The 16382-nt window shown below is 42.9% G+C and overlaps 1 protein-coding gene across 1 annotated transcript in view; it reads left to right on the top strand.

Annotated features, from left to right (window-relative positions):
- LOC124550961 (lysosomal-associated transmembrane protein 4B-like) overlaps positions 1–16382 on the top strand; it is a 226160-nt gene that overhangs the window by 163813 nt on the left and 45965 nt on the right. Inside the window, exon 2 of the mRNA XM_047125777.1 lies at positions 6574–6725. Within this exon, the coding sequence (XP_046981733.1) occupies positions 6642–6725 (84 nt within the window). The 5' untranslated portion in view covers positions 6574–6641. The remainder of the gene's footprint in view (positions 1–6573; positions 6726–16382) is intronic.

Here is a 16382-nt window from a genome sequence, read left to right as displayed (position 1 = left end):
ACTGTTGTTGTTGTTGTTTTGGTCTTCAGTCCAGAGACTGGTTTGATGAATCTCTCCATGCTACTCTATCCTGTGCAAGCTTCTTCATCTCCCAGTATCTACTGCAGCCTACATCCTTCTGAATCTGCTTAGTGTATTCATCTCTTGGTCTCCCTCTGCGATTTTTACCCTCGACACTGCCCTCCAATACTATATTGGTCATCCCTTGATGCCTCAGAACATGTCCTACCAATCGATCCCTTCTTCTAGTCAAGTTGTGCCACAAATTTCTCTTCTCCCCAATCCTATTCAATACGTCGTCATTAGTTATGTGATCTATCCATCTAATCTTCAGGATTGTTCTGTAGCACCACATTTCAAAAGCTTCTATTCTCTTCTTGCCCAAACTATTTATCGTCCATGTTTCACTTCCATACATGGCTACACTCCATACAAATAGTTTCAGAAACGACTTCCTGACAAATTTCTCTTCTTCAGAGACGCTTTCCTTGCCATTGCCAGTCTCCATTTTATATCCTCTCTACTTCGACCATCATCAGTTATTTTGCTCCCCAACTAGCAAAACTCCTTTACTACTTTAAATGTCTCATTCCTAATCTAATTCCCTCAGCATCACCCGACTTAATTCGACTACACTCCATTATCCTTGTTTTGCTTTTGTTGATGTTCATCTTATATCCTCCTTTCAATACACTGTCCATTCCGCCGGCCGAAGTGGCCGTGCGGTTAAAAGCGCTGCAGTCTGGAACCGCAAGACCGCTACGGTCGCAGGTTCGAATCCTGCCTCGGGCATGGATGTTTGTGATGTCCGTAGATTAGTTAGGTTTAACTATTTCTAAGTTCTAGGGGACTAATGACCTCAGCAGTTGAGTCCCATAGTGGTCAGAGCCATTTGAACCATTTGCACTGTCCATTCCATTCAACTGTTCTTCCAATGTCATCGGCGAACCTCAAGTTTTTATTTCTTCTCCATGGATTTTAATACCTACTCCGAATTTTTCTTTTGTTTCCTTCATTGCTTGCTCAATATACAGATTGAATAACATCGGGGAGAGGCTACAACCCTGTCTCACTGCTTTCCCAACCACTGCTTCCCTTTCGTGCCCCTCGACACTTATAACTGCCATCTGGTTTCTGTACAAATTGTAAATAGCCTTTCGCTTCCTGTATTTTACCCCTGCCACCGCCTATTTGACAGTTAACCTGCGTAGCGGTGAGATGTTGCTAATGTAGCAAGAACGAATGGTGTAGTTGCAGTTTTTTTAAATATCACTGAATTCACGCTTATACTACAGGGATGAAGGTTTGAGCGGCGAGGCGAACCGTCGCTTCATACAATGGACGGAGATGCGAGAGAGGCTTCAAGTTCCGACTGTGCATTTTCAGACCGCGTGCATCGCGACTGCGCTGGGCTGTAACGTCAACAGGCGATGTTATCGCCTTTTAGCAGGTCGACGCGTCCCTTCGTCCTCTACCGAGAGCGGCTTGCGAAATCTGGCCCTTAGGGGAGCGGCAGAGAGGAAAGCGCCAGTCAGAAACGCAGGAGTTCCGGGAAACTATTAGACGCCGCTCTTTCCTTGTTCTCCACCTACGCCAGACTTTCAGAGCGCTGGCGTTTCTACTGAAATAGAAGACACTCTTTTGCATCTGCAAGCAGCGATGCGCGGCAGCGACAGCGTTTAATATCTCTCAAGCATTGCAACGAGCAGAACACGTCAAGTCCAACCTCAGAGTTTCCAGGAACTTCCTTCAGTGGAAGAGGAGTCAAAATAAGCGAATACGTGTCTCGCTTGATCCGTAGACACTCGACAAACCGATGGTCAGTGTTTTCGGGGTATTTTCGAGGTACTTACGTCCCTTATACCGCGCGATATCCTCAGACGAAATGGTTAGGTTCGCGGCTTTTTTTTTAATTTTTCGCCCCGTGTTCGACACGAAATTATTAGTTTTATGACCGTACGACTTATCTTAGAAGAAAGATTAAGGAAGGGCAAGCCCACGTTTCTAGCATTTGTAGACTTAGAGAAAGCTTTTGACAATGTTGATTGGAATACTGTCTTTCAAATTCTGAAGGTGGCAGGGGTAAAATACAGGGAGCGAAAGGCTATTTACAATTCGTACAGAAAGCAAATGGCAGTTATAAGACTCGAGGGGTATGAAAGGGAAGCAGTGGTTAGGAAAGCAGTGAGACAGGGCTGTAGCCTATCCCCGATGTTATTCAATCTGTATATTGAGCAAGCAATAAAGGAAACAAAAGAAAAGTTCGGAGTAGGTATTAAAATCCATGAAGAAGAAATAAAAATTTTGAGGTTCGCCGATGACATTGTAATTCTGTCAGAGACAGCAAAGGACTTGGAAGAGCAGTTGCACGGAATGGACAGTGTCTTGAAAGGAGGATATAATATGAACATCAACAAAAGCAAAACGAGGATAATGGAATGTAGTCGAATTAAGTCGGGTGATGCTGAGGGAATTAGATTAGGAAATGAGATGCTTAAAGTTGTAAAGGAGTTTTGCTATTTGGGGAGCAAAATAACTGATTATGGTCGAAGTAGAGAGGATATAAAATGTAGACTGGCAATGGCAAGGAAAGCGTTTCTGATGAAGAGGTATTTGTTAACATCGAGTATAGATTTAAGTGGCAGGAAGTCGTTTCTGAAAGTAGTTGCATGGAGTGTAGCCATGTATGGAAGTAAAACATGGATGATAAATAGTTTGGACAAGAAGAGAATAGAACCTTTCTAAATGTGGTGCTACAGAAGAATGCTGAAGATGAGATGGGTAGCTCACATAACTAATGAGGCGGTATTGAATAGAATTGGGGAGAAGAGGAGCTTGTGGCACAGCTTGACAAGAAGAAGGGAACGGTTGGTAGGGGATATTCTGAGGCATCAAGGAATCACAAATTTAGCATTGGAGGGCAGCGTGGAGGGTAAAAACCGTAGAGGGAGGCCAAGAGATGAATACACTAAGCAGATTCAGAAGGATGTAGGTTGCAGTAGTTACTGGGAGATGAAGAAGCTTGCACAGGATAGAGTAGCATGGAGAGCTGAATCAAACCAGTCTCAGGACTAAAGACCACAACAACAACAACAAACCAAACGTTATAGAGAAAGACAGAATCCACTTGAAAGTCTCTTCGAGTATGCTGCCGGATCCGAAAATCAACCCGATTCAACTGAGAACAGTTCTCAGCGGGGCGCAGTAGCAGCGGCAACGCCGTTCTCCTGAAGTTTGCGAGCAAATGGATCGCCGAAATATTCAATCGAAATGATTTTAGGGTCCGGCAGCAAACCCGAAGGACCTTCCAAGACTTACCACGCCGGGAAGCCCACGAAGTCACGTACAATCCACGGAGTGTAGTGCAGCAAACTTGTTTTTTATCGTTGAAATTACACCTTGTGTGGTGTCACTACCAGACACCACACTTGCTTGGTGGTAGCCTTTAAATCGGCCGCGGTCCGTTAGTATACGTCGGACCCGCGTGTCGCCACTGTAAGTGATTGCAGACCGAGCGCCGCCACACGGCAGGTCTAGTCTAGAGAGACTCCCTAGCACAAGCCCCAGTTGTACAGCCGACTTTGCTAGCGATGGTTCACTGATTACATACGCTCTCATTTGCCGAGACGACCGTTTAGCATAGCCTTCAGCTACGTCATTTGCTACGACCTATCAAGGCGCCATATTCAGTTGCTACAATTACTATCTTCAAGAATGTATTCTGAGCAGGTAATATTGTGAATCATGTACCGTCAAGAGCGACGTTGATCATTAATGGATTAAAGTTAAGTATCAAACTAATTACGTCCGCTTTCTGAATTCTGATTCCTTGTCATGTTCCAGACCTCACGTCAGTATAGTTCTTCCCTCCTCACGCCAGCCTGCTTGAGCTAAAACGCGTGCATTTCGGCCTCCACTCGTAACACGGTGTTGGCTCTTCTGCTAACACAAAACTTTATGCAATGGACAATATTAAGCCCAATAAATAATTAAATTACACGATATTGCAGTATTACTGGTTATATGTTTAGAATCCAAAATTTTGTAAGGTCTTCACATTATTTGAGGGACTGACCATCTGAGCACTCTTCATTTATGTTGTGCAGCAAACATATATGTAATGCTGTACTAACCACATAACCGGTAATACTGTAATGTATTGTGTATTCTAATTATTGTGTTCAATATTGTTCATTGCGTAAAGTGTCAGGTGCTCAACATCTGTCCAAGTGGATTGTTCATTCGCTTACAGTGTTTGGTTACCTAAAAGAAATAGGGGACACCGCAGACGCTAGACAGTTGCTTCCTGAAAAAGGCCTCATGAACCAAAAATTATTTAGAAATAAACAAAAATCAGCATAATAAAAACAGTGTACTTGTTATTCAATCTTAAATATGGAATTGTTCCAGCATGAAGTAACGGAAGAATACAATAATAAAAGTAAAAAATATAATAAAACTTAATTTTACTCGGTATAAACAAATTTCCCTTTTTGAGAATCACTTTTCTTGCTATTGACAGTCTGCGTTTTTTATCGTCTGTACTTCGACCATTGTTGCTCAAATACGAAAACTGATCTACTACTTTTAATGGCTCATTTGAGAATCTGATTCCATCGGCATCGCAAATTGGTAATTCGAATAAACATACCGGTACGTAGTAACCCAGACATAATATTGTCTTTCTTTGTTATGTTGAAATAAATACTGTGTTTCGTGTCGTGGAAGCAGGTAGCGGCATTTGGGAAATGTAGCGGCTGGCTTGAAAAAAATTGTTGATAGAAGAAGAAATCAACCGGGGAGCTCACAGTCTACAACGGACTTCGGACGGCAAGGTATTCGGCCTCGATTCTTCGTCCACGAAGGACGGTGCTGCCATCTGTTACGCAGTCGCCACAGCGCAGTGCCCTTGGCCTCGCAAGCCGCTCTCTTCGTAAGTGGACGCAGGCACGAATGTCGACCTCGTATACACTACTGGCCATTAAAACTGCTACACCAAGAAGAAATGCACATGATAAACGGGTATTAATTGGACAAATATATTATACTAGAACTGACGTGTGATTACATTTTCACGCAATCTGGGTGCATAGATCCTGGGAAATCAGTACCCAGAACAACCACCTCTGGCCGTAATAACGGCCTTGATACACCTGGGCATTGAGTCAGAGCTTGGATGACGTGAACAGGTACAGCTGCCCATGCAGCTTCAACACGATACCACAGTTCATCAACAGTAGTGACTGGCGAATTGTGACGAGCCAGTTGCTCGGCCACCATTTTCAATTGGTGGGAGATCTGGAGGATGTGCTGGCCAGGGCAGCAGTCGAACATTTTCTGCATCCAGAAAGGCCCGCACAGGACCTGCAACACGCGGTCGTGCATTATCCTTCTGAAATGTAGGGTTTTGCCGGAATCAAATGAAGGGTAGAGCCAGGGGTCGTAACACATCTGACATGTAACGCCCACTGTTCAAGGTGCCGTCAATGTGAACAAGAGGTGACCGAGACGTTTAACCAATGGCACCCCATACCATCACGCCGGGTGATACGCCAGTATGGCGATGACGAATATACGCCTCCAATGTGCGTTCACCGCGATGTCGCCAAACACGGATGCGACTCTCATGATGCTGGAAACGAAACTTGGATTCATCCGAAAAAATGACGTTTTGCCATTCGTGCACCCAGGTTCGTCGTTGAGTGCACCATCGCACGCGCTCCTGTCTGTGATGCAGCGTCAAGGGCAACCGTAGCCGTGGTCTCCGAGCGGATAGTCCATGCTGCTGCAAACGTCGTCGAACTGTTCGTGCAGGTGGTTGTTGTCTTTCTAACGTCCCCATCTGTTGACTCAGGGATCGAGACGTGGCTGCACGATGCGTTACAGCCATGCGGATGTCTGTCATCTCTGCTGCTAGTGATACGAGGCCGTTGGGGTCCAGCACGGCCTTCCGTATTACCCTCCTGAACTGACCGATTCCGTATTTTGCTAACAGTCATTGGATCTCGAGCAACGCGAGCAGCAATGTCGCGATACGATAAACCTCAATCGCAATAGGCTACAATCCGACCTTTATTAAAGTCGAGAACGTGATGGTACGCATTTGTCCTCCTTACACGAGGCATCACAACAACGTTTGCCGGCCGGTGTGGCCGAGCGGTTCTAGGCGCTTCAGTCTGGAACCGCGCGACCGCTACGGTCGCAGGTGCGAATCCTGCCTCGGGCATGGATGTGTGTGATGTCTTTAGGTTAGTTAGGTTTAATTAGTTCTAAGTTCTAGGCGACTGATGATCTCAGATGTTAAGTCCCATAGTGCTTCGAGTCGTTCGAACCATTTTGTGATGACATCAATGCGACTGGACATTGTAAATAGTCCAAACAGCTGCACTGCGATCCCGTACCCATTTCAAAAGTCAGCTGTCTTCTAATTGCTGACTGCCTTCACTGCAATGAAAAACGAGAGCAGCACCTAATGAACGATCAGTGTAGACACTAAAATAAATGGGGCCGTTATTCTCTGTAGTTGCTCACTATCAGCTGCAATTTACGTGACCCTTCTGTTTTTTGTTTCAGAGTCAGCGAGCACAGAGGCGCCGAGGACACAGAAATTATCGAGGGAGAGTCACTGACAACGAACGAAGATGTCTACTGGTGTGCTGTTTAAGAGCTGCTGCTGCGGCTGCACGCTAAAGACGGGCACCATCCTCATAGCCCTCTGGTACCAGGTGAGCATAACCTTCTAGAACCAAGCAAACACCACATCCTTATACGATATTGCAGTGCATTCTGATTACGGTGCAAAGTCCGTTTGGACGCATGTGCATGTCCCACTTGCGATATGCGGGAAATCCTGATTCGAGTCTCGGCCCGGCACAAATTGTCGTTGTCATCCCTTTCTACAGCTGATAGTAGTCATTATTAGCAATTGCGAATTCATTTGATGTGCATCATCCTTGTAATCCAATGTAACCGGACTAGCACAGCATCCTCAGAGTCGTACGATCCACCGACGGAAAAAAAATCGCAATACCGAAAAACTATTAATGTAGGTAACGAAATTTTGGGAATACATTTGTCTAGATAACATATTTAAGTGATTAACACTGCAGGATCATTGTCAATGTAAGCGCAAGATGAGCTGAGGTGTCAGGTCAGAGGGGTGTTCTGAACACAATTTCGACACAAAGCAGCTCAATAGGCTGTGGAGTGGAAGCGGTAGGCTAGCAATAGAACAGTGCATCACCATTGACTAGACACTCATTTATTGAGCACATAAGTCAGGTATTACCCAAAAGGAACAATCAGTACAAATTACTAAATAATATTCTTTTCCTTTAAGTCACTCAAACATTTAAACAGGCAAATAGCAATCATTTAACTGAAAGCCTTTTAAAAAAGACTAGAAAATTTGAATGATGAGTTAAAATCATATTTAAATACGCTCTGACCGAGCACATATTTTAAAACGAAATATTTCCTTTAAGGAACCAGCGATCAAAATTACATAATCCTCAACAACGATATTACATCCAAGACATTTAAGATTAAACAGTAATATATAACATCAGAGAGCTGCAGTCCCAAGTTTTAAGCAGCACGTTTCAGATGGACTGCACTGCAACTGTACAATACAAGTCCCTCAGAGGATCTCCCCACACAGGAAGTTATTGCCGCAATCGACAAAATATCAACATCATTCCATGTACAGACCTAAAACAACTAAAAGCTCTCTCAAGTTTGGTACAGTTAATTCCCTTTCAACATAACATACATCACAAGTCTAGCCCTAGGACAGCACCGACACCCCGCAATTTAGCACGCGAAAAACTACAGCGATACACTCGTCACGTATCCTTACAAAATCCAAGAACAGAGAGCCGGCTCCCCAATAGCGGAACATTTAACCACGCGCAGCGTGCGGGTTTGCGGGATGCTGATCTCGCCCTTAACCTCAACACCAGTTCAAATACTAGTAAGCCTACAATCTTGAACCACCATACACATTCCTTCAGTTACTACATAGAAAGCCAATGTGATAGGCAAACAGACCAACATATAATTAAAGCTTAAGCAATTTCCTTACTAGACAACCCTTATGAATAGTAGCCGTAACTTTTTTTTTTAAACGTGAACACACCCACAATCAAAAGACAAACAACGCCAGTCATAAGGACAGTAGCACATAAGCAAGTAGCAATGGTAACTTCTGCTTAGATTGGCTACAAATCAGCGCGTGATTTAACACACCACAGAATAGTCTTTACAACATAACCATCAATACAATAGCAAATTACTCACACGTGTACCCCACGATTTCGACTCGCCAAGCCATAGACAAACGTGGAGAACGTATCACTTAGACCAACATAATGGTGCTCCCTCAGTTACCCCAAATAACTGACTCCCTTAGTTGCACAGCAAAGGACCAGGCCTAATGAAACCACCACAGTTTTCGCCTCTAAATTGTCACAATACAAGTGAGACTCAATCACAAATGTAATTTTACATCACCAGTTCCTGTATAGTCAATACAAGCGCCTGATTTTCACCCGTTTATAACGGCGGGAAGCAACATCGTACGGAAAAGAGCGTAGACACAAGCTCTTACCAATTCTCTTCTCCGAAAGCAGCCACCGCAACTCTGGGGAACCACTGGGACATCCAATGCAAAATCGTTACTCCTTCACACAAATGACAGGACATCCGCTTCCCGCTGCTTGCTACGGCGCCTTCCGTTCAGAGCCAACTTGTATATCTCCATGCGATAGGTCCGGTCCCACACTCGCTGCGTCAACCCGACAGCCGTCTCCCACCACGTCCCGGAGCACACCCCCCACAGGACCTCGCCTCGTTACTCCTCGCGTAGGCCCCAGAGGGCGCTGCTTACCGCCCTGATCGTGGCAGGAAAGATAAACCACCAGAGTGGCTCTATCGATATGAGCCGCCACGGCTCATAAGCTATAGCAAAAGTGAAATGCTGGTACATTAATAACCGGTGTAACCGCCAGAATGTTGAATGCGAACGTGCAAGCACTGTGTTGTACTTTTGCCGGATGTCAGTTTCTGTGATGGAGTTCCTTGCCTCTTGCACTTGGTTGTCAGTACACGGACGGTTAATCCTGCCGAGAGTTCTTCCGGGTTGTATGGCCGTGGTCCATGCAACTCTTCTATCCCTGACGTTTTGTTCAAAGCTACGTTGGTCATCTTCGGAGGTGCTCCTCGTTGTGCTGAGTCTTGCCGACTGACTAGCCGGACGTCGAAGAACGGCCTAAACACCGTGGAAAGTGGGCGTGGTCTGGATTTCACGTGATAGCAGAGATAAACCATGTCATGGATAAAATATAACTATCGATCATAGTACGTCAAAGATAAAAACTTCTCATCGATCCTGTAGTGCCACTGTCCATATATCGCTGAGTTTCATGGCTTCTTCATTTCTGTTAAAATTATCCCCAAGTTTATATATTTCGATGGCTTTTCTATATAGCCGTGGATAATAGTTCGTCATAGTGCATAAAACCTCAGTTTCCGAAAATTTCACTGCGTGATCACCCGACTGTAGAGCATTTTCCCCCACAGCTGACTTGTCTGTTTTCCCTAGTCGGCAAAGACTTTTGTGTTCCTTCAACCGTGTATTCACACTTCTATTTGTAGTTCCAATGTAGACCCTACCACATGTACACGGAATCTACATTGGAACTATCATCATAGCCTTCAGTTACTGTATGAGTGCGCCATCCTTATGGTCTTCTGATACCACGTTGTCACGTCTGTTCTATGTCGTGATAAGAATGTAGCAGTTCTTGCAGTTACGAGTTCAACCATACTGTCACACCTAAGGAAAGATCTTTAATAGAACATGCCAAGGGTTCCCATATTATTTTTTACTAAACTCAGGACATTTTCAAAGTGATGCACTAAAATACGTGACACATGAGTAAGAATCAGGATGCGACTGAATTGCAGTCAATATAGACTTAATAATAATTAATTTCACATAATGTACCTGATGAGAGTTTAACAGCGGTATTGCGTACGCAGTGTTGATGTAAATATAAACAAAATTTGATACATTGTTCTTTGAAGATGATGAGTGTACAGATACTTGAGAAGTATTTTTAATGGTGTGCATTTGCTCTAGAAGTTTATTTTTTTCGTGTTTCAAATTGTAGAAGACCGTACAAGAAAAGGTAACAAATGTGGTTTTTATCATTACCAGCGCTTTTACGATTTCTAACTTGTGTCTGGTTTTTTTCACCTGGCCACTAATCAATCATTACTGAATCATTCTTTCGATAGAACGTGGAGTAGCTAGTGGAAATTCAATCAAGCTTCTAATATGTTTCAGATACACTCGCTTATTTTGAAAATGGGGAAGAAATCTCTTGACATTTTTCACTGACCCTGGCATTTGATTTCATATTCTAGTCCATCACTTGGCCTTCACAGTGTTTGTTTACACAACAGTACTCTTCAAACCGTGCTCCCTAAACTAAAGTGAAGCTCATAACACCGATCTGACAAAACTGTACAGTTCTTGAACACTCCAACTGGTGTTTTATTCTGAACGACTCCCTCCACTGGCTCAAGAGATTGCGGAAATGGTCACACCAAGACGAACATATCCAGTGCAGGCATCGCAGAAATCTGCGCTGGTGCAGTTAAACTGACCACGAGTCACTAAGCGCTCACTTTTCAACTCACCTAACTGCTGTTTTACTGCAGATATCGAAAATTTTTCGGATTTCTAATTTGTTGAGCAACGTATTTACCTTATCTGCAACTTCATTTATAGTTCCAATTTTTTTCGGCGCACAGAGTACTGTTGGAGAAAATTGTTGACTGGCTTGAAAAGGAACCGAGGGGTGACTAAGAAGAACGAATTTTTGAGAAGAATCTTTGGGGTGATAGGACACTTGTCAAGGGACAGGAAGGAAGATTTTAATGCTTGGAAAACATCAGATAACCATCTAGTTTTACGGTGACCTAGAAGTTTCTTGTATTCTTCTTCAGCGAACTCACAATATGATTTTATCTCAACAAGTGCAGCATAAATATAGAAATATTTGTAGGCTTCTCAAATTATGAGCTCTGTGTCAATGCTTAAGTCGTCTGCGCCAGTTTGGACAATGTACACAAGTCACTGGGACATCACATATCTGTTAAATTTTTTCACTCTTTTTCTTGCAATTTAAATTAAGTATTGTTTTTAGCTTTCCTTTCCTTTCCTCAATAATTCGTATTTATGTTGTCAACCGAAACTGCTGCAATCTTTCTCTCGAGATCGAATTTTTCTAACATCTCAGAGACATAAGGAGTGAAATGCTCTGCAGTTTCAGCACGGAAGTTTAACAACGCTCTCTATGATTAGATGAGAAATTCCGCCTTATGCAAGACACCTAAGGAGATTTGTTTTACCCAGACATGTTCCAGCACTTGTTGTGCTATCTTCGGTGGGTTACTTTATTTCCTATCCGTAAAATTGTGATTACATATTAACGTTTAGAGAATACATTTGTTCCAAAATATTTACATTTGTGAATGAAGTAATTGTTCTCAAATGGCATACATGGTTTATTTACAGTTCACAGTTTATATATGTATTACTGGTCTGATGCATTGAATATTGTCTATTACAAAATGTCTAAAGTTCTGCTTTTATAGCTTATTGGGAAAAATGATTGCTGTATGCATTAATTTACATACCTTACATGAAGGTATTGAATGTTTATGTTGGTAACTGTGAGTCTGCTAAACAATCTACAATTTGTCATCTGCAAACAGCAAAACGTATTTTTGTATTAGTGTAATACAAAAATACGTTTTGCTGTTTGCAGATGACAAGTTGTGGATTGTGTAGCAGCCTCACAGTTACCAAACATAAACATTCAATAACTTCACGTAAAACCAGAACTTTAGACATACTGTAATAAACAACATACGATGCATCGGCCCAGTAATACATATCTCAACTGTGAACGGTAAACAAATCATGTATAACATTTCACAGCAGTCACTTCATTCACAAATGTAAATATTTTGGACCAAATGTTTTCTCTAAACGTTGATATGTGATAACAATTTTACGGAAAGGAAATACCGTAACCCACTGAATATAGCACAAAAAGTGCTGAAACATGTTTGGGTGAAACAAAACTCCACAGGTGTCTTGCATAAGGCTGAATTCCTTAGCAAACACGGAAATAAGAGGAACTGCAACACCACTAGATGATTATCTCTCTGCCTGCAGACTGAAGTCAGCGCGGCTGGAAGAAGCTATCATCACACAAATAAATTGTATCTCTTTCAGTTCCTCTGTTGTTTGTTCCATAGCTAAAGGCGCAGGCACGTTCGTGATAACTGGTTCAGATTTGTGCCTGACAAGGGAACCTCCCCATCGCACCCCCCTCAGATTTAGTTATACGTTGGCACAGTGGATAGGCCTTGAAAAACTGAACACAGATGAGTCGAGAAAACACGAGGAAGTTGTGTGAACTATGAAAAAAATAAGCAAAATATACAAACTGACTAGTCCACGCGCAAGATAGGCAACATCAAGGAGATGTGAACTCAGGAGCGCCGTGGTCCCGTGGTTAGTGTGGTGTCACCGCCAGACACCACACTTGCTAGGTGGTAGCTTAAATCGGCCGCGGTCCATTTAGTACATGTCGGACCCGCGTGTCGCCACTGTGTGATCGCAGACCGAGCGCCACCACAAGGCGGGTCTCGAGATACGATAGAGCACTCGCCCCAGTTGTACGGACGACATTGCTAGCGACAATACGGACGAAGCCTTCCTCTCATTTGCCGAGAGACAGTTAGAATAGCCTTCTGCTAAGTCCATGGCTACGACCTAGCAAGGCGCCATTAGCCTTACATAGTTTGAGAGTTATCGTATAAATGTCTCAAGAAGAACGATGTATACAACAATGATTAAAAGTTAAGTGTAAAGCAGCTACGTACTTTTCTTGCTACCATTCAATAGTTATCCTGTTCCAGACTTGACGCCAGTCGGCGTGTGTGTACGCGTGCCTTTCTTTCGGCTCCCTTCCCAGTGTGGCGTAGCAAGCTTGTTACGCCACAACAGTTAGCGTGAGCAGCCGCTCTCCAAAATTCCAGGACATGTTCAGATTTGCTTGGACATATGCAGGATTTGACGATCTACACACCGAAAAATTTGAAAACGTTAAAAACATATGTTTTGACAGAGCACAGGGAAAACCGTGCGACTGTGAAACTGTTGCATTCATTTGTTGCAGTTTATGTGACAAACTCTTATGTTTTCATCACTTTTTTGGGAGTGTTTATCACATCCACAAGAAAACCTAAATCGTACAAGGTAGAAGAATCTTTTTACCCATTCGCCAAGTGTACAAGTTAGGTGGGTTGACAACATATTCCTGTCATGTGACGCACATGCCGTCACCAGTGTCGTACAGAATATATCAGACGTGTTTTCCTGTGGAGGAATCGGTTGACCTACGACCTTGCGATCAAATGTTTTCGGTTCCCATTGGAGAGGCACGTCCTTTCGTCTACTAATCGCACGGTTATGCGGTGCGGTCGCAAAACACAGACACTAAACTTATTACAGTGAACAGAGGCGTCAATGAACGAACGGACAGATCATAACTTTGCGAAAATAAAGAAAGAAAACTTTTCACTCGGGGGAAGACTTGAACCAAGGACCTCTCGTTCCGTAGCTACTCACGCTAACCACGGGACCACGGCGCTCCTTGCGTTACAATCTCCTTAATGTTGCATATGTTGCACATGTACTACTCAATTTGTATATTTTACTAATTTTTTTCATAGTTCCACACAACTTCTTCCTGTTTTCTCGATTGATCTGTGTTCAGTTTTTCAATGCCTATCCACTGTGCCAACTTATAACTATGTCTGAGGGGGTTGCGATGGGGAGGTTCCCTTGTGAGAGTACTAGAACTTACTTGAAAACAACGATTTAATTGCGTCAGTGGAGCACTACATAATCTGGGAAACTCTGCTTGTGTGTTGCTGTGTGAATGTAGCTTCTTGTTGCTTATCCTTGGCTGAAACTACCTTCACCGATTAATAGTTATCTATTTGTTTATTTTTTGTCTTGAAGAGTTAACAAGAATATGGCTTGCTGTGCCGGTTACATCCTTCGTGTCCAGTGTCAACTTTCACATCACAAACTGCACGTATACTCAGCGTTCTCCTCGTCTCCCTCAGTAAACAGGAATTCTTACAGCGTCTTACTGTTTGGTTTGGACTTGCGTGTTCCCGTAGTCAAGACAGATAATATTAAGATAAAGTTTAGCAAAGTCACTGCCGCAAGTGCTGGAAACCCTGAACTACCGTGCAATAATACAACCCACCGAAGTTAGAAAATGTGCTGCTGTTTACAAGCTCACTGTGCCGATGAGTTTGCAGTAGAATCGGTGTGTTATATTGAACTTGACAACCAGTATTGGTTAGTTTTTTCGTGCGAATGCCAACTTTCCAAAACTTCAGGCGAGCAAAAAATTGTATCAGGAATGGTGATCTGCTATGAAAGAAAAAAGATCACGCTATGTAAAAAGAAAACCAGCTACATTTCGCTGCCGCCACAGAGGATTCGGGCACACCGGGGCATTTTGTTTAACTCTTTATTTGGCAAATGGTGAAAATAAAAACAAAAAAAAAATTTCAGTGCTTATATTTATTTATTATGCTTAAAGAAATACAATTCAGTCAGTTTTAGAAATTTTTGAAAAAAGTTATGAATATTATGAACTGTTGCTTACAAGCAACATTGCCAGCAGTAGACCACATTTATACATATTATGGAAAAAAAGTGTTTACCAATAACCTCAAGAAAAACGTTTCCTGTACGTGAATAATTTAATTTATAAACACATTTATGCATTCCTGCTGTGTAATAGAGCTGTTTCATTTTCCTTTCTAGTTCTTCTTGCAATGGAATTTTTGGAAAAAGTTCCTCTTTGGAACGAAGCACAATACTAGATTGCATTTTGAAAATCCAGATGGACAATAATGACAACGACCTTTGGGACCGTATAGGCCAATGCTCCATATTATCAAATCGGACATCTTGTGTAACAGTCGGAGCTGTTGGCTTCCTCCTCTTCTTTTGTGGTGGTGTTATGTCTATTGAGGGCCTTCCTACTTTCCTTTTCCCTGAAAACCTCAAACCATTGGCAATATCTGCCCTGAATGACTTCAGTGAGGTCTTCTTGTCCAGAAATTCTCTTCGAAATACCAGCCAGGCATTTACAACACTCAGATCTAGCACAAATCCAATCAATCTCATGTACCAACACTTAGTTTTCATTAGTACTCTGTAGAGCTCTATCAGCATACCGGCAAGATCAACTCCTCCCATATGCTTGTTTTACTGACGTACAATACTGGGACAGGGCACATCAATTCTTCTTTTTTCATTGCTGTCCCATCATTTTACTGTTGAGAGTGGCTGGACACCACAAAATGAGCTTGCAAGTGTCACGATTTTATTGTTTTGAATATGCGCCGTAATCATATGTAATATACTAATGGCACATGTCCCAACTATGGGCAATGTTGCTCACAGGCAACATAAAAGTTTTATACTATTTACGTAATTCAAAACAATATTAGATTGAAATATTTCTGCTGTAAACTCACCTCTGGGTATTTCTCGAAGGAAATATTCTAAAATTACCCCCAATCTATTGAAATCCACTCTTTCAGAACCAAAATAAGACACCCCTGTTGCTCACACGAGGAGATCTCTGTAACATCACTGCACAAACTGCCATCTCGTGTGGAAAACCTTGAACTATTACAACAACTGGCATTCACAGTGTGTAAAGGAACGTTGCCTGCAGGCAAAAATGCCAGTAAAAGGCACCGGGAAGTGTTTGTTGTCCCATAAGGCCAACGTAAATCTGATGTTGCTTGATAGCAACACTGCCAAATAAAGGGTTAAAATCGGCACGGTCCCGGAAAAATCGTGGCGAATGGGAAATACAATTGTTGCTTTAATCGTCATGAGTTGCTTTGCTCCTAAGGTACAGTTGTGTCTACATGCACATCTATACTCCATAAGCCGCATTACAGTGTGTAGCGGAGGGTACTTTGTGACCAATGTCGCTTCGCTCTTTTCCTGTTCCATTCGCGAAAGACTCGCGGGAAGAATAATTCCTGGTAAGCTCAGGGTCACCTCGAATGTCTCTGATTTTACCTTCCCGGTCTTTCCGTGAAATATACGTAGGGTGAATCAATGGATTAGTCGGCTGTTCTAGGAACGTACGCTCTCGGAACTGAAACAGCAGACCACTCCCCGATGCAGAAAACCTCTGTTGCAGTGCTCACCTCTGGAGCTGGCTCAGCATCTGCGTGACACTATCGCCCTTAAT

This window comes from Schistocerca americana, chromosome 9 (assembly GCF_021461395.2).
Source record: "Schistocerca americana isolate TAMUIC-IGC-003095 chromosome 9, iqSchAmer2.1, whole genome shotgun sequence".
NCBI lineage: Eukaryota > Metazoa > Arthropoda > Insecta > Orthoptera > Acrididae > Schistocerca > Schistocerca americana.
This window is presented reverse-complemented; position numbering and strand designations above follow the sequence as displayed.